The sequence below is a fragment of the Tursiops truncatus genome, chromosome 3, assembly GCF_011762595.2.
Source record: "Tursiops truncatus isolate mTurTru1 chromosome 3, mTurTru1.mat.Y, whole genome shotgun sequence".
In the NCBI taxonomy this organism is placed as follows: Eukaryota; Metazoa; Chordata; class Mammalia; order Artiodactyla; family Delphinidae; genus Tursiops; species Tursiops truncatus.
In genome coordinates this window covers 52,707,659-52,729,357 of record NC_047036.1, presented here as the reverse complement: position 1 = coordinate 52,729,357, position 21,699 = coordinate 52,707,659, and the positions used below count along the sequence as shown (strand labels likewise).

The 21,699-nt window shown below is 43.0% G+C and overlaps 1 protein-coding gene across 3 annotated transcripts in view; it reads right to left on the bottom strand.

The window, feature by feature from the left end:
- MAST4 (microtubule associated serine/threonine kinase family member 4) overlaps positions 1 to 17,927 on the bottom strand; it is a 568,618-nt gene extending 550,691 nt beyond the window's left edge. For 2 of the 3 annotated variants that reach the window (XM_073802173.1, XM_073802174.1), the window contains exon 1: positions 17,384 to 17,927. In XM_073802173.1, the coding sequence (XP_073658274.1) occupies positions 17,384 to 17,740 (357 nt within the window). In that variant the 5' untranslated portion in view covers positions 17,741 to 17,927. The remainder of the gene's footprint in view (positions 1 to 17,383) is intronic. The other variant, XM_073802175.1, reaches the window with a different exon arrangement.
- Positions 17,928 to 21,699: the final 3,772 nt, after the last annotated feature.

Here is a 21,699-nt window from a genome sequence, read left to right as displayed (position 1 = left end):
AAAATTTACAAAGGTAAGATTTCAACAACACATACATAAAGTACCAAAACGTAGGGGAAAGAGAAGATAGTCTTTCCTTACTTGACAAGCAGTTTTCCTCTCGTTCTCCTTCGCTCTCTCGTGCTCACACATGCTCACTCAGTGTTTAAACTAAGGCTACACTGGCTTAACCTGGCGATTCAACTTAACTAGTCTCATAAGAGCCACAAGAACAGGAAGGTCAGCATTTTCTTGGGTCTTTCTGATTTGTACTCTACTCATTTGAGATGAGTCTGAAGTTCTCCTTAAGTAAAACTTCCTGAGGGTCGTTTCTCTCCAAACAAACATTTGGGACTGCCCTTTCCTCTGGAGCAACTCTCCCCATCTCTTCCTGGCTGCATCTAAGTGAGTAGCCTCAGAGCTGCCCTGGGCTGATGCTGATTTCAATTAAGCCTCAGGTGCTTTCAATTAAGCACTCCAGCTAAAACTAAGGGAGTGACAAAGCAAATTCTGTGAGTTTGAGTGTATAGGAGCTAGACACATTCCTGTGGAATCAATTTATTCATAAAGAACCTCTTTGTGAAAATAATCACTTAACCTTTATACACAAAATGGATTTCATCACAACTGCATTCTATATCAATACCTTAATGCAGTTTACCTAGCAATGATTGCCCTAAGAAGCAATTTTAAATGTGTAATTTCTGAGAATATAAGTCTCAAGGACAGTGTACAGGGACATAACATTTTAACCACCAATTTTAACCCAATTTTACTTTATTTCCCTACCACTGGTGAGGCACTGGGACCCTTCCTGCATTGCAGAAGGTACATGCATCTCTGTATAAAGAAATGCCAGTTATGACACACATTAACACCAGAACCCCAAGATATGATGGTATTATTTTTAAAACAAACTTGGAAAGGCACAAAATCATCAACCAGGAGGGAACTACATACCTAACTTCTCAGCTTATTAAAAAAGTAGCTGACCAAGTACTAAGGCAGAGGCCAAAAGACACACACCTGATGTGAGTTTGTGAATGTATATTCAGCTACCCGCACTAAACTGGGTGCACCTGTGAGCTTGTTGGCCACTGAACACACCTCAAAACTACAAAGTCAAGAAAGTTAAAATTAAATTTTCGTTTTCCACACCATAGCCTATGAAATTAGTTAAGAAAAGGAAGCCAATTTGTCAGTATTTCCATCCTCCCCTCCACCTCCCCCTGCCCCCAATATCAATACAGAGCATTTGGGCTGAAAGGTTCAGTGGAAGTAAGTACCATAATCAAAAATATATGGACTGTGTCTAAGAGGAGAATTGATGGGCTAGCAAAAGAGTACAGGCCTAGGGTACAAATTAATAAGCTGTCTCACAGACACATGTTCCTAGTTATGAATTCAAATTACTAAATAAGCAGTGAATGCTTTTCATTAAGAGAAGTTGGAGAAGCAACCAGAAATTTCACACAAGTTCTATACATTTAAATGTGACTCGAATGTTTGTGTACCGCTGACCACGGTCCTGAACTGACATTTCACATTTAAGGGTTTTCTCTCCTGAGCCTGGAAACACACATGACTACTGTCCAATCCTTTCCAGGAATTCTGAACCAGGTGAGAGAGAAGGACAAAGACAGGGAAAGAAACAAGGGCACACAAGCTGCTGGAGAAAGAGACTTCTGCTTAATCATATTTGATCTTATGCGCTACCCCCAAAATAATAGGACCAGATAAGAAACCGGACTAAATATCAGAGACATAAAAGGACACAATCATCCTTGAACTAAATGATGCAAAGCTGTGTAAATGTCAACCTGAACAGGTACACAGGGCAGAGCACCAGGCTGCTGGAAGGGAAAACGACCTGCGGTCACTGCACCAGCATTTATCTGAGTTATATCAAAAGCACTCCTAGGTTTTTGCAATTTTGCCTTAAAAAATTTAAATGTTTACATTGCCCCAAAGGGACATAACAGACTTTTGGTCAGACAATTCACATACATGAGTTCTTGCATTTTTAATAGTTCTATCACATGTCTAACGGATTTCCCCTCTGTGAAGTTGGGGTGGCCCCTGGACCACCTGCCTCCCCACCCGATGCTTATAGGAACCAAAGTTGGCTTCCAGAAAATCATCTGATTTCCTTGTTACTCCCTTCTCAGTCCCCAGATCATCATGAATTACCTGGTCATGTCACCAGCCTCATCACAGGGGTGGCATGCTGTCTTCTTACTAAATCCCTGGGCATAGCTAGTAATTTGCACGTTCACAGTCTTTTAGGATATCATTTAATACATGATCACTAACAGCAGCTTCCATGAGCAAAAGAGAGATCGTGTCTACAGAAGAGTTAATGAACCATGAGGCTTTGCTATTAGTACATCGTAAGGAATGCTGTGTCCATGAATTTAAAAGTGATCGCTATGTTACATATCTACCTACTTATGAATGAAAGGGCCTCCCAGAACCACCAGCAAACCATGCCGGTAGCATAATCCGTCAGGGAAGGGACGTCTAGGCTCCCGATTATTCCTGGCTATGGAGCTGATAGTCTGCATCAACCAGCTTTTCCATACTCAGTCATATTAGCAAACACCATCATGGAACGCATACTACATGCCAGGAATCATGCTGGGTCCTCAATACAAAACACCTCATTAATTCTCATAATGACCCTCTGCAATAAATACTGCCATGTCCATTTTACGATAAGGAAACAGTCTCAGTATTAATAACCTTTCCAAAGGCACACGGCCTATAAGTGGCTGAACTGGGATCACTGGTCTGTACCCTTAGGCAATACAGACACTGACCCCAGAGTAGGGAACACTGGCTGCTGGTCTGAAGGGATGGAGGAGGGGGGCACAAGTCCTTTCCAGGCAACACTACAGAATGTGCGACCATGCTTTAACATGGCCTGGGGTGTCTTCCATCTAAAAAGGACAATTATCTCTTCTTAGATATACAGGCGCATGCGTACCTGTACGTACACACACACACACACACACACACACACACACACACACAAACACACACACACACACACCGCTCAGTTTTCTCTAACACCAGGTTACGGACCCTTCTCATCGTGAGAACTTTTCTATCAGGACTCTTCCTACAGTTTACCATCTTCACAGCCCGCACTCTAACTTGCTTCCACACCCTTCCTTGCAGGGGCAAAATGAAAAACAGCTGGACTCATACACTGTATCCACTAAGTCTGAGGGAACAGAGTCAGCCTTTGTCACTGGCTCCGAAACACTGGTGAAATATAAACATTTGACATTTCCTAGAATACCTCAGACCCAGGGTGGAAAGGGTAAAAGCGTCAGCCCTTCCCTGACTCTGACCCTACGTTCTTCAGGAACATCCAAGCACATAAGCCAGCCTCTCATAACGCGTGTTAGCTCACAAACACCACTCTTCCCACCACCAGAGGATGTCACACCGCCTCCAGGCAATCTCTCCTCCTTTCACCCCAGGTCAACGTCCCCTGCAACTGACTGTGGGCGTGAGCATTCGCAAGGCCCTCTTCTCTGTCTCCATTCATCGTTAAAGGTTTTCCTTCAAGAAAATACTAGGCTTAAGGCAACATAGCAGTGAAGAGCAGCATTAATAGCCACACGAAGGTGTTCTCTCGACCCTGTTCCATTTCCTGGACGCCTGAGCCGCCAAGAATGAGCCCCCAGTTCCGCGGACCCACCGCTTATTAAGATGGCTTCTTCTCAGGTCATCAGCTCCCTGATAACCTGGAACATTTCAACGAGCTACACCTGCAGCTCCCCACAGGTGGGCTCCAGGCTGCCTGGCTTCCCGAAACGCCAATCCGATGGAGTCACTTCCTTGCTTCAAACCTTCGGTGGCTCCCGGTGGCTTAGAATAAAGTCCAAAAGGTGTGCATGACCCAGACGCTGCTTCTCTCTCCAGCGTCCCCCGAGGCCATGCCTTCCTCGGCTCCACACACGTGACCCAGAGTCCTCAGCCCCCAGACCCACACCGCTCTCTCTGCTCCCTGCATTACTCTTGTCCCTCCCCTTCCCCCATAACTCCTCAGTGAGGCAGTCCCCACCTCCCAGGGGAGATGAGGTGCACACTCCCTCAGAGGCTGTTCCCCATCTACCACGTTGGAAGTCAATTAATGAAAACTCATGTGGCTAGCCACTATGACTAGGGACTATCTCCCCCACTACACTAGAAGCTTTGTGAGGTCAAAACTATCTCTGTCTTGTCCACCCTTGTGTTTTCAGTGCCAAAGGTGATGCTTCACGAGAGTCAATATACATTGGCTGACTGACGTTCCAAACCTGTGGCTCTTATTGAAGCAGGGAGTCAAAAGCAGATTCAATAATAAACATGCCAAGATTTACACACTACTCTTCTTTGCAAATTATGTAGCTGCTATGATTCATAAAACACCAATTCAGTGAAAAGTTTTACTGAATTCATGGTTGCTCTTTGCTATTTATTCTCTTCACCAGTAAAGACTAGACATTCATCTACACATCTATGCATAACATTAAGAGCAGTCTTCAAACTCACATCATTCATAGAACAGTTAAAAAACATCCCCACAAAAAAGAACTACAATCCTGCAGCACATGCAATGAAAACCACATTCACAGAAACAAACACAAGATAAAAAGGGAGAGGGTTATGCACCAGATGAAGCAACAAGATAACCCCCCCCAAAAAAAAACTAACTGAAGTGGAGATAGGCAACCTTCCAGAAAAAGAATTCAGAATAGTGATAGTGAAGATGATCCAGGACCCTGGAAAAAGAATGGAGGCAAAGATCGAGAAGATGCAAGAAATGTTTAACAAAGACCTAGAAGAATTAAAGAACAAACAAACAGAGATGAACAATACAATAACTGAAATGAAAACTACACTAGAAGAAATCAATATCAGAATAACTGAGGCAGAAGAACGGATAAGTGACCTGGAAGACAGAATGGTGGAATTCACTGGTGCAGAACAAAATAAAGAAAAAAGAATGAAAACAAATGAAGACAGCCTAAGAGACCTCTGGGATAACGTGAAACACAACAACATTCGCATTATAGGGGTCCCAGAAGGAGGAGAGAGAGAGGAAGGACCCGAGAAAATATTTGAAGAGATTATAGTCGAAAACTTCCCTAACATGGGAAAGGAAATAGCCACCCAAGTCCAGGAAGCACAGAGAGCCCCATACAGGATAAACCCAAGGAGAAACACGCCAAGACACATAGTAATCAAAATGGCAAAAATTAAAGACAAAGAAAAATTACTGAAAGCAGCAAGGGGAAAACGAAAAATAACACACAAGGGAACTCCCATAAGGTTAACAGCTAATTTCTCGGAAGAAACTCTACAAGCCAGAAGGGAGTGGCATGATATACTTAAACTGATGAAAGGGAAGAACCTACAACCAAGATTACTCTACCCAGCAAGGATCTCATTCAGATTCGATGGAGAAATCAAAAGCTTTACAGACAAACAAAAGCTAAGAGAATTCAGCAGCACCAAACCAGCTCTACAACAAATGCTAAAGGAACTTCACTAAGTGGGAGACACAAGAGAAGAAAAGAACCTACAAAAACAAAGCCAAAACAATTAAGAAAGTGGTCATAGAAACATACATATCAATAATTACCTTAAACGTGAATAGATTAAATGCTCCAACCAAAAGACACAAGCTTGCTGAATGGAAACAAAAGCAAGACCCATATATATGCTGTCTAAGAGACCCACTTCAGACCTAGAGACACATACAGACTGAAAGTGAAGGGGTGGAAAAAGATATTCCATGCAAATGGAAATCAAAAGAAAGCTGAAGTAGCAATACTCATATCAGATAAAATAGACTTTAAAATAAAGAATATTACAGGAGACAAGGAAGGATACTACATAATGATCAAGGGATCAATCCAAGAAGAAGATATAACAATTATAAATATATATGCACCCAACACAGGAGCACCTCAATACATAAGGCAACTGCTAACAGCCATAAAAGAGGAAATCAACAGTAACACAGCAATAGTTGGGGGGAAAAGATCTGTAAAAAATACAAACACATGGAGGCAAAGCAATACACTACTTAATAACGAAGTGATCACTGAAGAAATCAAAGAGGAAATCAAAAAATACCTAGAAACAAATGACAATGGAGACACGACGACCCAAAACCTATGGGATGCAGCAAAAGCAGTTCTAAGAGGGAAGTTTATAGCAATACAATCCTACCTTAGGAAACAGGAGAAATCTCGAATAAACAACCTAACCTTGCACCTAAAGCAATTAGAGAAAGAAGAACAAAAAAACCCAAAGTTAGCAGAAGGAAAGAAATCATAAAGATCAGATCAGAAATAAATGAAAAAGAAATGAAGGAAACGATAGCAAAGATCAATAAAACTAAAAGCTGGTTCTCTGAGAAGATAAACAAACTTGATAAACCACTAGCAGACTCATCAAGATAAAAAGAGAGAAGACTCAGATCAATAGAATAAGAAATGAATAAGGAGAAGTAATAACTGACACTGCAGAAATACAAAAGATCATGAGAGATTACTACAAGCAACTCTATGCCAATAAAATGGACAACCTGGAAGAAATGGACAAATTCTTAAAAATGCACAACCTGCCAAGACTGAATCAGGAAGAAATAGAAAATATGAACAGACCAATCACAAGCACTGAAACTGAAATTGTGATTAAACCTCTTCCAACAAACAAAAGTCCAGGACCAGATGGCTTCACAGGAGAATTCTATCAAACATTTAGAGAAGAGCTAACACCTATCTTTCTCAAACTCTTCCAAAATATAACAGAGGGGGCTTCCCTGGTGGCACAGTGGTTGAGAGTCCACCCGCTGATGCAGGGGACACGGGTTTGTGCCTCGGTCCGGGAAGATCCCACATGCCGCGGAGCAGCTGGGCCCATGAGCCATGGCCGCTGGGCCTTCGCGTCCGGAGCCTGGGCTCTGCAGCGGGAGAGGCCACAACAGTGAGAGGCCCGTGTACAGCAAAAAAATAAAATAAAAAATGAAAAAAATATATAGCAGAGGGAGGAACACTCCCAAACTCATTCTACAAGGCCACCATCACCCTGACACCAAAACCAGACAAGGATGTCACAAAGAAAGAAAACTACAGGCCAATATCACTGATAAACATAGATGCAAAAATCCTCAACAAAATGCTAGCAAACAGAATCCAACAGCACATTACAAGGATCATACACCATGATCAAGTGGGGTTTATTCCAGGAATGCAAGAATTCTTCAAAATACACAAATCAATCAACATGATACACCATATTAACAAATTGAAGGAGAAAAACCATATGATCATCTCAATAGATGCAGAGAAAGCTTTCGACAAAATTCAACACCCATTTTTGATAAAAGCCCTGAAGAAAGCAGGCATAGAGGGAACTTTCCTCAACATAATAAAGGCCATATATGACAAATCTACAGCCAACATCGTCCTCAATGGTGAGAAACTGAATGCTTTTCCACTAAGATCAGGAAAAAGACAAGGTTGTCCACTCTCATCACTCTTATTCAACATACTTTTGGAAGTTTTAGCCACAGCAATCAGAGAACAAAAGGAAATAAAAGGAATCCAAATCGGAAAAGAAGAAGTAAAGCTGTCACTGTTTGCAGATGACATGATACTATACATAGAGAATCCTAAAGATGCTACCAGAAAACTACTAGAGCTAATCAATGAATTTGGTAAAGTAGCAGGATACAAAATTAATGCACAGAAATCTCTGGCATTCCTATACACTAATGATGAAAAATCTGAAAGTGAAATCGGAAAACACTCCCATTTACCATTGCAACAAAAAGAATAAATTATCTAGGAATAAATCTACCTAAGGAGGCAAAAGACCTGTATGCAGAAAATTATAAGACACTGATGAAAGAAATTAAAAATGATACAAATAGATGAAGAGATACACCATGTTCTTGGATTGGAAGAATCAACATTGTGAAAATGACTCTACTACCCAAAGTAATCTACAGATTCAATGCAATCCCTATCAAACTACCACTGGCATTTTTCACAGAACTACAACAAAAAATTTCACAATTTGTACGGAAACACAAAAGACCCCGAATAGCCAAAGCAATCTTGAGAACGAAAAACGGAGCTGGAGGAATCAGGCTCCCTGACTTCAGACTATACTACAAAGCTACAGTAATCAAGACAGTATGGTACTGGCACAAAAACAGAAAGATAGATCAATGGAACAGGATAGAAAGCCCAGAGATAAACCCACGCACATATGGTCACCATACCGTTGATAAAGGAGGCAGGAATGTACAGTGGAGAAAGGACAGCCTCTTCAATAAGTGATGCTGGTAAAACTGGACAGGTACATGTAAAAGTATGAGATTAGATCACTCCCTAACACCATACACAAAAATAAGCTCAAAATGGATTAAAGACCTACATGTAAGGCCAGAAACTATCAAACTCTTAGAGGAAAACATAGGCAGAACACTCTATGACATAAATCACAGCAAGATTCTTTCTGACCCACCTCCTAGAGTAATGGAAATAAAAACAAGAGTAAACAAATGGGACCTAATGAAACTTCAAAGCTTTTGCACAGCAAAGGAAACCATAAACAAGACCAAAAGACAACCCTCAGGATGGGACAAAATATTTGCAAATGAAGCAACTGACAAAGGATTAATCTCCAAAATTTACAAGCAGCTCATGCAGCTCAATAACAAAAAAACAAACAACCCAATCCAAAAATGGGCAGAAGAGCTAAATAGACATTTCTCCAAAGAAGATATACAGATTGCTAACAAACACATGAAAGGACGCTCAACATCACTAATCATTAGAGAAATGCAAATCAAAACTACAATGAGGTATCACCTCACACCAGTCAGAATGGCCATCATCAAAAAGTCTACAAACAATAAATGCTGGAGAGGGTGTGGAGCAAAGGCAACCCTCTTGCACTGTTGGTGGGAATGTAAATTGATACAGCCACTCTGGAGAACAGTATGGAGGTTCCTTTAAAAACTAACGATGGAACTACCATATGACCCAGCAATCCCACTACTGGGCATATACCCTGAGAAAACCGTAATTCATAAAGAGTCATGTACCAAAATGTTCATTGCAGCTCTATTTACAATAGCCAGGAGATGGAAACAACCTAAGTGTCCATCATTGGATGAATGGATAAAGAAGAGGTGGCACATATATACAATGGACTATTACTCAGCCATAAAAAGAAATGAAATTGAGCTATTTGTAATGAGGTGGATGGACCTAGAGACTGTCATACAGAGTGAAGTAAGTCAGAAAGAGAAAGACAAATACCGTATGCTAACACATATATATGGAATTTAAGGGGAAAAAATGTCATGAAGAACCTAGGGGTAAGACAGGAATAAAGAAACGGACCTACTAGAGAATGGACTTGAGGATATGGGGAAGGGGAAGCTGTGACAAAGTGAAAGAGTGGCATGGACGTACATACACTACCAAATGTAAAATAGATAGCTAGTGGGAAGCAGCCGCATAGCACAGGGAAATCAGCTCGGTGCTTTGTGACCACCTAGAGGGGTGGGATAGGGAGGGTGAGAGGGAGGGAGATGCAAGAGGGAAGAGATATGGGAACATATGTATATGTTTAACTGCTTCACTTTGTTATAAAGCAGAAAATAACACACCATTGTAAAGCAATTATACTCCAATAAAGACGTAGAAAAATAAATAAATAAAAATAAATAAAATGTTTAGATTAATAGACAAAAAATAATAATAATAATAGTGGGGACTTACACCTCACACCAATGGACAGATCATCCAAATGGAAAATTAATAAGGAAACACAAGCTTTAAATGATACAAGATACCAGATAGATTTAATTGATATTTATAGGACATTCCATCCAAAAACAGCAGATTACACGTTCTTCTCAAGTGCGCACGGAACACTCTCCAGGATAGATCACATCTTGGGTCACAAATCAAGCCTCAGAAAATTTAAGGAAACTGAAATCATATCAAGCATCTTTTCTGACCACAATGCTATGAGATTAGAAATGAATTACAGGGAAAAAAAAGTAAAAAACACAAACACATGGAGGCTAAACAATACACTACCAAATAACCAAGAGATCACTGAAGAAATCAATGAGAAAATCAAAAAAAACCTAGAGACAAATGACAATAAAAACACGATGATCCAAAACCTATGGGATGCAGCAAAAGCAGTTCTAAGAGGGAAGTTTATAGCTATACAAGCCTACCTCAAAAAACAAGAAAAGTCTCAAATAAACAATCTAACTGTACACCTAAAGGAACTAGAGGAAGAAGGACAAACAAAACGCAAAGTCAGCAGAAGGAAAGAAATCATAAAGATCAGAGCAGAAATAAATGAAAAAGAAACAAAGAAAACAATAGCAAAGATCAATAAAACTAGAAGCTGGTTCTTTGAGAAGATAAACAAAATTGATAAACCATTAGCCAGACTCATCAAGAAAAAGAGGGAGAGGACTCAAATCAATAAAATCAGAAATGAAAAAGGAGAAGTTACAACAGACACTGCAGAAATACAGTGCATCCTTAGAGACTACTACAAGCAACTCTATGCCAATAAAATGGACAACCTGGAAGAAATGGACAAATTCTTAGAAAGGTATAACCATCCAAGACTGAACCAGGAAGAAAAAGAAAATATGAACAGACCAATCACAAGTAATGAAATTGAAACTGTGATGAAAAATCTTCCAACAAATAAAGTCTAGGACCAGACGGCTTCAGAGGTGAATTCTATCAAACATTTAGAGAAGAGCTAGCAGCCATCCTTCTCAAACTCTTCCAAGAAATTGTGGAGGAAGGAACACTCCCAAACTCATTCTATGAGGCCACCACCACCCTGATACCAAAACCAGACAAAGATACTACAAAAAAAGAAAATTACAGACCAATATCACTGATGAATATAGATGCAAAAATCCTCAACAAAATATTAGCAAACAGAATCCAACAACACGTTAAGAGGATCACACACCGTGATCAAGTGGGATTTATCCCAGGGATGCAAGGATTCTTCAATATACACAAATCAATCAATGTGATACACCATATTAACAAATTAGAAAAATAAAAACCATATGATCATCTCAATAGATGCAGAAAAAGCTTTTGACAAAATTCAACAGCCATTTATGATAAAAACTCTCCAGAAAGTGGGCATAGAGGGAACTTACCTCAACATAATAAAGGCCATATATGACAAACGCACAGCAAACATCATTCTCAATGGTAAAAAGCTGAAAGCATTTCCTCTAAGATCAGGAATGAGACAAGGATGTCTACTCTCACCACTATTATTCAACATAGTTTTGGAAGTCCTAGCCATGGCAACCAGAGAAGAAAAAGAAATAAAGGGAATACAAATTGGAAAAGAAGAAGTAAAACTGTCACTGTTTGCACATGACATGATACTATACATAGAGAATCCTAAAGACGTCACCAGAAAACTACTAGAGCTAATCAATGAATTTGGTAAAGTTGCAGGATACAAAATTAATGCACAGAAATCTCTTGCATTCCTATATACTAAAGATGAAAAATATGAAAGAGAAATTAAGGAAACACTTCCATTTATCATTGCAACAAAAAGACTAAAATACCTAGGAATAAACCTACCTAGGGAGACAAAAGACCTGTATGCATAAAACTATAAGACACTGATGAAAGCAATTAAAGATGATACCAACAGATGGAGAGATATACCATGTTCTTGAATTGGAAGAATCGATATTGTGAAAATGACTATACTACTCAAAGCAATCTACAGATTCAATGCAATCCCTATCGAATTACCAATGGCATTTTTTACAGAACTAGAACAAAAAATCTTAAAATTTGTATGGAGACACAAAAAACCCGAATAGCCAAAGCAGTCTTGAGGGAATAAAGCGGAGCTGGAGGAATCAGGCTCCCTGACTTCAGACTATACTACAAAGCTACAGTAATCAAGACAATATGGTACTGGCACAAAAACAGAAATATAGATCAATGGAACAAGATAGAAAGGCCAGAGATAAACCCACACACCTATGGTCAACTAATCTATGACAAAGGAGGCAAAGATATACAATGGAGAAAAGACAGTCTCTTCAATAAGTGTGCTGGGAAAACTGGATGGCTACATGTAAATGAATGAAATTAGAACACTCCCTAACACCATACACAAAAATAAACTCAAAATGGATTAGAGTCCTAAATGTAAGACCAGACAGTATAAAACTCCTAGAGGAAAACATAGGAAGAACACTCTTTGACATAAATCACAGCAAGATCTTTTTTGATCCAGCCCCTAGAGTAACGGAAATAAAAACAAAAATAAACAAATGGGACCTAATGAAACTTAAAAGCTTTTGTACAGCAAAGGAAACCATAAACAGGATTAAAAGACAACCCTCAGAATGGCAGAAAATATTTACAAACGAATCAACGGACAAAGGATTAATCTCCAAAATATATAAACAGCTCATGCAGCTCAATATTAAAAAAACAAACAACCCAATCCAAAAATGCGCAGAAGACCTAAATAGACATTTCTCCAAAGAAGACATACAGATGGCCAAGAAGCACATGAAAAGCTGCTCAACAGCACTAATTATTAGAGAAATGCAAATCAAAACTACAATGAGGTATCACCTCACACCAGTTAGAATAGGCATCATCAAAAAATCTAGAAACAACAAATGCTGGAGAGAGAGTGGAGAAAAGGGAACCCTCTTGCACTGCTTGTGGGAATGTAAATTGATACAGCCACTATGGAGAACAGTATGAAGGCTCCTTAGAAAACTAAAAATAGAATTACCATATGATCCAGCAATCCCACTGCTGGGCATATACCCAGAGAAAACCATAATTCAAAAAGAGTCATACACCCCAATGTTCATTGCAGCACTATTTACAATAGCCAGGTCATGGAAGCAACCTAAATGCCCATCAATAGACGAATGGATAAAGATGTGGTGTATATATACAATGGAATTTTACTCAGCCATAAAAAGGAACGAAATTGAGTCATTTGTTGAGACGTGGATGGATCTAGAGACTGTCATACAGAGTGAAGTAAGTCAGAAAGAGAAAAACAAATATCGTATATTAACACATGTATGTGGAACCTAGAAAAATGGTACAGATGAACCGGTTTGCAGGGCAGAAATTGAGACACAGATGTAGAGAACAAACGTATGGTCACCAAGGGGGGAAGCCCAAGGGGGGAAACCCGCGGTGGGGTGGTGGTGGTGATGTGATGAATTGGGCGATTGCTATTGACATGTATACACTTATGTAGATAAAATGGATGACTAGGGCTTCCCTGGTGGCTCAGTGGTTGAGAGTCCGCCTGCCGATGCAGGGGACACGGGTTCGTGCCCCGGTCTCTGAAGATCCCACATGCCGCAGAGCGGCTAGACCCGTGAGCCATGGCCGCTGAGCCTGCGCGTCCGGAGCCTGTGTCCGCAACGGGAGAGGCCACAACAGTGAGAGGCCCGCGCACCACAAAAAAAAAAAAAAAAAAAAAAAAATTAGACGCTTTATATTGAGTTTAAAATCCTTTTACCAAATAAGCTTTTTTTCTGCTGTTCTAAGAATCCCTGAAAGTTTCAAGTTCTAACACACACAGTAAAAAGCAGAGTAAATACTCAAGTCTTGCACAGGCATTGTTAGTGGATCCTCACTGATTTGACTTTCTTCAAAATTCACCTGGAAAAACTGCTCATAATACTTTCACTGTGATTTAGGAGGCTTTTTTGATAAGAGATCTAGAGGTTTAAGCATAATTCACAACAGACAAAACAATACACACATGGTCACCCTTCAGTCAAATGTGCAACCGTTTTCAAAGATGTATTTTTCCTCTTTCATTCAACATATATGTACTGAGCCCCTACTAATATATTAGAAGCACTGTGCTAAACACACAAAGACAAACTTCCTGCCCTTATGAGTTCATCGACACACAGCAAACGGCACTGAGTACTTTATGAGAGTTATCAGAAGGTGCTTTGAGAAGGGACAGGGCAGAGCGCCTAAGAGCAAATCTCAGAAATGTTAGAGGGACACTCCTCCAATCCAGATCATTATGACTATCCGAAACACAGTCCATTACCCTCAACTTGCAGAGACCCCCAAATCCACAGGCTTGAGTTATCAGGGGTTAAGTGAGATGCACTTTATTTAAACAAAAAACCATGCACTATCTCTCTCGTGTGTTTGATTATTAAGTACATAAAAACTACAATCACTGCCATGGTAAAGTATTGTTTTTAAGACACCAAAAGCTTAAAGGGCTGATTTAAGTCTATGAGACTTTGTAAGTTTACATAAATATTGACAGTAAGATAAAATATGAAATAGGTCAAACACTGTTGACATTAGTAGTATATGCAAGCAGCTTCAACAAGGGTGCCCAAAAAATTAGCACTGCAATAATACACTAGGAAATTGAATTTTGCTGCTTTTTAAAAATTGATGCAGTAACTTACTGAAAAAAAAACTGGAAGACAATGAGTCTCCCAAGCCAGACCTAACAATTTTTAAATCTAAATGAACCTCCTTCCATTTTATGGGTTTCCCTCAAGGCTTTCTACTCAGTGCCTTGCTACCGTATAACTAACACTATGCTAACACTGCCTTCCCATAATGCAACCTGATCCAGATAAAAACTGTTTCCCAACTAATACTAAAAAAGTGGTAATAAACAGTATAGACAAGGCCTCAGGTTCTCTGAAAGTAGGGAGCAGATTAATTATGCATAAATAAAATAAGCCAGCCCAAACTTGTACCTCCTTTCACAACATTTTTAATCACAAATGAACTTGAAAAATTAATATTTACTTAGCACTCCATGCTAAATGTTAGATACTATACTAGGATTAAACTAGGTGGCATGTATAAAATGCCTAATGACCCTATTGCTATTATTCCCATTTAAGAGGGGAAAAATCAGGCCTTACATCAGCTGAGTGGTCCACATCTCACATCTAGTTAAGGTGGCAGAGGCGGGAATCAAACCCAGGTCTTTCCACCAAACTGAGAGTGTGTAACCCAGTGTTCCTCACTGAACCTGCTAGAATGGTATTTATAGTGGTGCCCGTTTTCTGAGGAGAGGAGGGAGAGCGTTCATAGGTTCTCAAAGAGACCCAAAACACTCTCTCAAAGGCTAAGAACCCCTGCACCATACTGGCACCAGTGTAAGAGCCAGAAAACGTACACTGGACTTCAACCCCTCTCACCAAGGCTATAACTTCTCTACTCCACAGTTTTAGTTTCTCTTTAAAATTCTCAGAGAAGGTCAAGATTTCCACTCCTGGACAATTTCCAGCATCCCCTGCCACAGGTTAAGTTACACAATAAATTGCAATACTGTATGACTTTACATCCAATTCTGAGATTTCACAAATACTGACCAATGTTATTTAGTCATTCCACTTTCCAATATGTGTTTCAATCAACCATTCCTCACTGCAGTGCCTGTGTAATAAGCTATCTTTACATCCACTTCCAAGAAAATAAAACACTGTCACCCTGAGGCCAGGCAATAAATCAGCTACAGGATTGGGATCAAAAGTGAGAAGTTCCTGACTTCCCCCACCTGGGATCTGCAAGACCATGTTATGTATCATGAAGTACCCTCCTAGCTACGCAGAAAACATAGGGCAACTAACTCTACCATCTTCTCTACCGATGGCAACACTATATTAGAATCTAGTGGTAAATCATTACGTTGGGTCATATCCCCTACTGCCCAGTGACCAGTGTGCTCAACTCGGTAAGTACGCCAGCACATGCATGGCATCTTTCAAAGGGAGATGCAACCACTGAGAACACTGGTTTAGTCTGGGGGTTTGGTCAGGTAACTCTGTGGTGGGTGTGATGCTCAGCTTAACTCCTGGCACCCTGTCCCTAGGATCAACCTGCACTTTGGATCCATCCTAAATTCCTGATCAGGGGAGGGTTCGTGTGGAAATAAACTTTACCTTGAAGTTCACTGGTCATACCCCTCATTTTACAGATTATTAAACTGACCTCAGAGGAATCAGCTCATCCAAGATCTCACAATTCAGAAGCAGAGACAGTTCTAGAAAGCAAATCTCCAGGCACCTGTCCAGGATCCTCGCGTTCCTCCGGGCACTGGGGAATGGGTTCTGGTTACTGCCAGAGGCTTGGGCCACCACTAGGGCTTGCTCCATCTCTGCCAGGCTAGGACTTGACTCCCCTCACTTTGCGCCAGATCCAGTCTATGCCTCCAGGCTGGGGTCCCAGGGGGCTACTGTCAGAGCACTGGCCTCAGCTTGCATCTTCTGACGGACAGAGACAATTACTAAAACTAACCCCATCAGAGAGGAAGAAAACACCACACTGGCACTGAGGAATTAACTTCACAAGGAGGCTCTGTTAGGGTGATGTTTTATTTATGGCCTTTCCCTGATCAAGATGACTTCCCCTCAAGAAACGTCCAAAGCAACCAATCAAAGACACCAAGAACCTTATGCTTCCTTAACTGTCCTCCAAAAGCAGAAAAAAGCCAGAGAAAGCAGGCGAGAGGACACCAAGTCATAGTTTCAATGTGTCAGGACGCGACCCACAAGTTTTGCACGAATATTCTTCCAAGAAACCAGGATGGACGCAGTCCCCCGAAGAAGGGGGCACGTTCCCCATTCAGTCTGGCGACCAGCACGCATCTGGACACCCCGGAACAAGTCCAAATCGGAGATGTAGAAGCGCAAGTCAGCGCCGCCGGCCGAGGGCCGGAGGACCGACGCCGCGGGACCAGCCAAAACCACCCGCGGGGGACGCCGGGGCCAATGCAACCGAAACTCCGCCGCGCAACTTCGCGGGTACCGCTGCCAGCCGTCCCCCACCTCCAACACACCCACTCCCCTCTCACAACCGTCCCTTCACCACACTCCCCCCTCTGCCCAAGCGCTACGGTTGGAAGCAACGCCCACTTCGGAAAACGAGGTCTCAGTTGTGGGGACAAGCCAGGCGTCCAGCTCACGTCCATTCACAGACCCAAAGGAGCAGATCCTGATCGACGGAGTTTGCTGCTTTGACACTGGAGAAGCACACTATCAGGCAGCACATGTACACGCGCGCACACGCGCGCACACACACACGCGCACACACACACACACACACACACACACACACAGGTAACAGCCATGGGGAAACCGGTGACCCACAGGGAAGCTCCTGTCATTACCCAGGGCTCGGGGCACAGCATCTGGGGTCCCTCTCCCTCTCCAGGCCCCAGCACGCCTGCCCACCACCCGCGTGCGGGATGGAGAGCTGCGGTCGCCTGGCAGCCTGGACCAGAGGGGCGGTGGCGGGGGGAGGGAAGGCGGGCCCACCTCCTCATCCTGCTCTTCCTGGGACGCGCTGCTGCCCTGGGGCGCGGGGGGCGCGGTTCCTCCGGGCAGCGGCGGCTGCGGCGGCGGCGTGGGGACTCCACGCTCTGGCACCAAGCGCGCGGGAGCCCACGCGGCGGGCGGCCGAGCGCCGCCCGGCGGCGGCGGCGCCGGCGGCGGGTGCTCGCGAGAGAAGCTGGGCTCCCCTTCCTCCGACAGAGTTTCTGAGCCCGATGAGGACTCGGCAGAGGAAGCTCCCGGCGAGGACGCGGCAGCCGCCGCAGGGGCGAGAGTCCGGGCACTGTGGCCGCTGCAGCCGCGGAGCACTGGCTCCAGCACCTCCGAAACTTTCTCCCCCATTTCCCTCTCGGGCCCAAAGTGCGGCCCAAGGGCCGGCGAGGGCGCGGCACGCACTCAGCGCCTCCGGGGAAAGCCTCGAACTGCTGGGCTCCTGCTCGCTCTCGCTGCCGCTCCCGGGCTGCAGAGAGCTCCGCCGGCAACTACATGGCCGCGGCCGGGCCGCCGGAGCCTGCAGCCAAGTTAGCAGCCGCCCGCACCCGGCGGTCGACTGGGGCTCCCGCGCGCGGGGACATGCCAGCGCGGGTCCGCACTCTGCGCAGCGCCCGAGCCGCCGGGACTGCGGCTTCTCCAGTAAAACCTACCCCTCCGGGACCGAGCGGGGCCAGCGAAAGAGACGGGCAGCCGGGAGAACCAATGGCAGAGCAGGCACGCCGGTGGGCGGAGGCTACGGCGCCCCAGGCGCACCTGCGTCAGGTAGGGGAGGCGGGGCCGAGGCTCCGGCTGCAGAGTCGGGGTCCTGGGGGCCGGGACGAGGCACCTGCCCTGGGAGGGTGGGAATGGAGCCCGGAATCGGAGCCTAAGCCTGGTACTCTGAATTTAGCCAAGGAGCGGCTGGCGGTCCTGGGAACGCCAGGGGAAGATGGCCGAGAGGGCAGTGAGACCTTGGACAAGAGCTGGACTTCGTTTCCAAAAAGTGGAATCCAGGAAACTGACCAGAAGGAGAAGTAGCTGGGCTTTAAGGGTAAAAGGAAACACACACACACAGTCACACACATGCACGCACCCACCAGCGTGCTGGAGGAGAAAGGGGAAAACTTCATGGTACAGTGAGTGCATCCAAACCGAGCTGATCTCCGATCCCGGATTCTCCACTTAAGCTCCCTGGGCGTCAGTGTTCTCAACTGGAAATGGAGACAGTCATATCTGTCTTGTCTCCCTATGAGCAGAATTAGAACAAATATATTTAAAGCTTCAGCAGACTGCCTGGCTTAGACACATGGAGAGTTTTCAAAAGACGATTTTCTGTCTTTATTTCTGTTTGTAAATTAAAAAGTTAAGTCAAAGACGTGTACCTTTTGAAAGGAAGGAAAATGACAAATTATGCCCCTGTATTTAATTAGGACCAAGAATATGCCCAGCACTGTGCCAGATACTAGACAAAACTGAATTTGAGAGGGCTGCTGGCCCACCATTGCCTGTCTTTCCACATCAGCTAAGCATAGGATGAAAAGAGATCACATTTCCACTTTACTTTCTCCTAGCCTGGCTTGTAAACCAACAAGATGCAGGACTGGTTGCTTCATTTTCCTTACCTCTAAGAACTAGGAGAAAGAACTTTCACTAAGGGCACCAATAGAATCACCTTAAGGCCCTCTCTGGGTGGCCTTCAGCGTGATGGGGTGACTTGAATATCTCAGAAGCCAGCAGTCAACTCAGCAGTGGGAAATAAATGATTCCTTGCCTTCAGCTCCAGTCCTACTGTGAGCTCTGGCACTGTGACCTGGGATCTAAATTCAACCAGATTCAATTCCACAGACGTTGATTGAGATGTGTGCCTGGTGCTTGCAGGGGATACAAAGATGTATAAGTCAGGTCCCCTGCCCTGGAGGAGCCTATGGTCAAGCAAGAGATTGATGCTGCATAATATAGTTCCATTATTAATTTTCAAAAGCTATGGTAGTGCTACACTAACAATGTGCCACAGGAGAAGAGGAAAGAGTCATAGGAAAACAATTAGGTCCTCAAGCTCAGGAGTCCTCAAGAATCTTAGATTTCTCCTTGTCAGAACAGCCTTGCCAAACATCCTTAAGAAGTGGAGGACTCGAGTTGAAAGCCCCTTCAGCTAATGAGTCCTTTTATGCTATCACCATATCTACATATAAGTGATACATCATACAAAGTGCTTCATCATATTGGACAGAAAGCTTTGTCCTGATCAGTTTCCCTCCCCAAGATGAGGGGGAAGGAAATATAATGTGACCCCATTGCCATAGACAGCCATACTGCAAAACAGCTCTGGCTGTCAGGCTTCCATTGTGACACTTCAGAATTATCTGAGGGGCTGTGAAGACCTGCTGAGGCAAAAGAACAGTTCTAGTAAACTGACTAGTTATGAGAGCAAGGCTATAGAGAGAGCACAGTGGGGCAGTCTGAATCCGATCTTGGGCTGCACAATTGCTTTGCTAGTCAGGAGTATTGGTCTTTATCTGAGCCCCTATGTGGTTGATTCACCACAGCTGAAGTAAAATGATGACTTAAGCAAGCCATTCACATTAAAGAGGAGGAGTGGTACTTTTCAGTACATCAGAAAAGAAGCAAGACATGATCTGAATTGCTAACAGGAAGAATGATAATAGCTATTGTTGCTTCCTCCGAAAGCATCTATGGGTATTTTCATTTAATCCTGGCAACAGCCTTATGAGATAGAGTCTATTAGCCCCACTTTATAGATTAAGAAACTGAGGATCTGCAAGGTCAAATAACTTGCCAAAGGTCACACAGCAAATGAGTGGTAGAACTGTGATTTGAACACAGCAGTCTGGTCCGAGGCACTTTCTTAAACATTCCAATATATTGCCACTCAGAACAGACAACTTTTTCAAGTACATATATATATTAAACTACAAATATCCATAGGGCAGGGACTTCGTTGTCTTGATTAATGTGCAAAAGAATATAAAAGGATACTTGCAGAACTGATATTTTTCCCCACAAACATTTATAAGGCACTTAGTGTATGCCAGGCAAGGTTTTAAACACTTGACAAATATTAGTTTTCTTAATCCCATATCAACCCTATAAGGTAGCCACCATTATTATTCTCATATTACATATGCGAAATGTGTGAAATGGCACAGAGAAGTCAGGTAATTTTCCTAAAGTCACACAGCTAGCAAGTGATAGTTGAGCAATTTGGCCCCAGCATTCATGCTCTTAACCCCTACAGATCAAAGTCAAGTAATAGATCAGTATTTCCTGAACTTTTTAAACCTCAACCTCAAATAAGAGATATATTTTAGGGGCTTCCCTGGTGGGGCAGTGGTTGAGAGTCCGCCTGCCGATGGAAGGGACACGGGTTCGTGCCCCAGTCCGGGAAGATCCCACATGCCGCAGAGCGGCTAGGCCTGTGAGCCATGGCCGCTGAGCCTGCGCATCCGGAGCCTGTGCTCCGCAACGGGAGAGGCCACAACAGTGAGAGGCCCACGTACTACAAAAAAAGAAAGATATATTCTACATTGCAACTCATGACACATGTACATACATACAAATATAAATAAAATTCCATGAAATAGTACTTACCTTTCTATAAGACTGGAATTTTTATGATATTTTATTGAAAATAAAAATACTAGTTGTGATCAGCTAAATGAATTTCACACTCCACTTTGACACATGCAGTTGAAAGCAATGTACTTAATCATCTCCTTTGCTGACCCATGAGGAAAATATGACTATGTTTCAGGCAGAGAGCTTCCAGACCAGAACTGTGCAAACTCAAAGGATGACTCTATAAATAGGAGATGATCAGAAGGTCAGGATAGTTCCCCAAAGGTATCCCAATTAGACCTATGGACAAATGTTGGGGTATGGCCAAACCACTAGACCAGTTTTGATTGAAACCCTACAGTGCACGTTTCTTATCTTATTAATTAAATTATAAATACCATCGTCAGTGGCCAGAAAAGCACCCCTCCAAGGGAACTTCTCATAAATATCCCTAATGTTGGAGACTTTGGGACCAGAGATAAGCATAAAAGCATGGCTTTTTTCCTGCTGTGTCACTGTAGGCAAGAGCCAGAAAAATAAAAACAACTTAGTCTGTTACTCCTGGGAAGCCAATACTGTAGCTTCACATGAGAGAACCGGATCAGCCTATAGACTGGGAAGGATAAGGTCAGCCTATTCCAGGGTAATCAGGGTCCACACGTTCTACTAGATGTGCTCTCAAGCATTTGGCTCAGGGACAAGCAACCCAGGCACTGCATGTTCATTTTGTCTTGTGATTGGACACTGGCGTC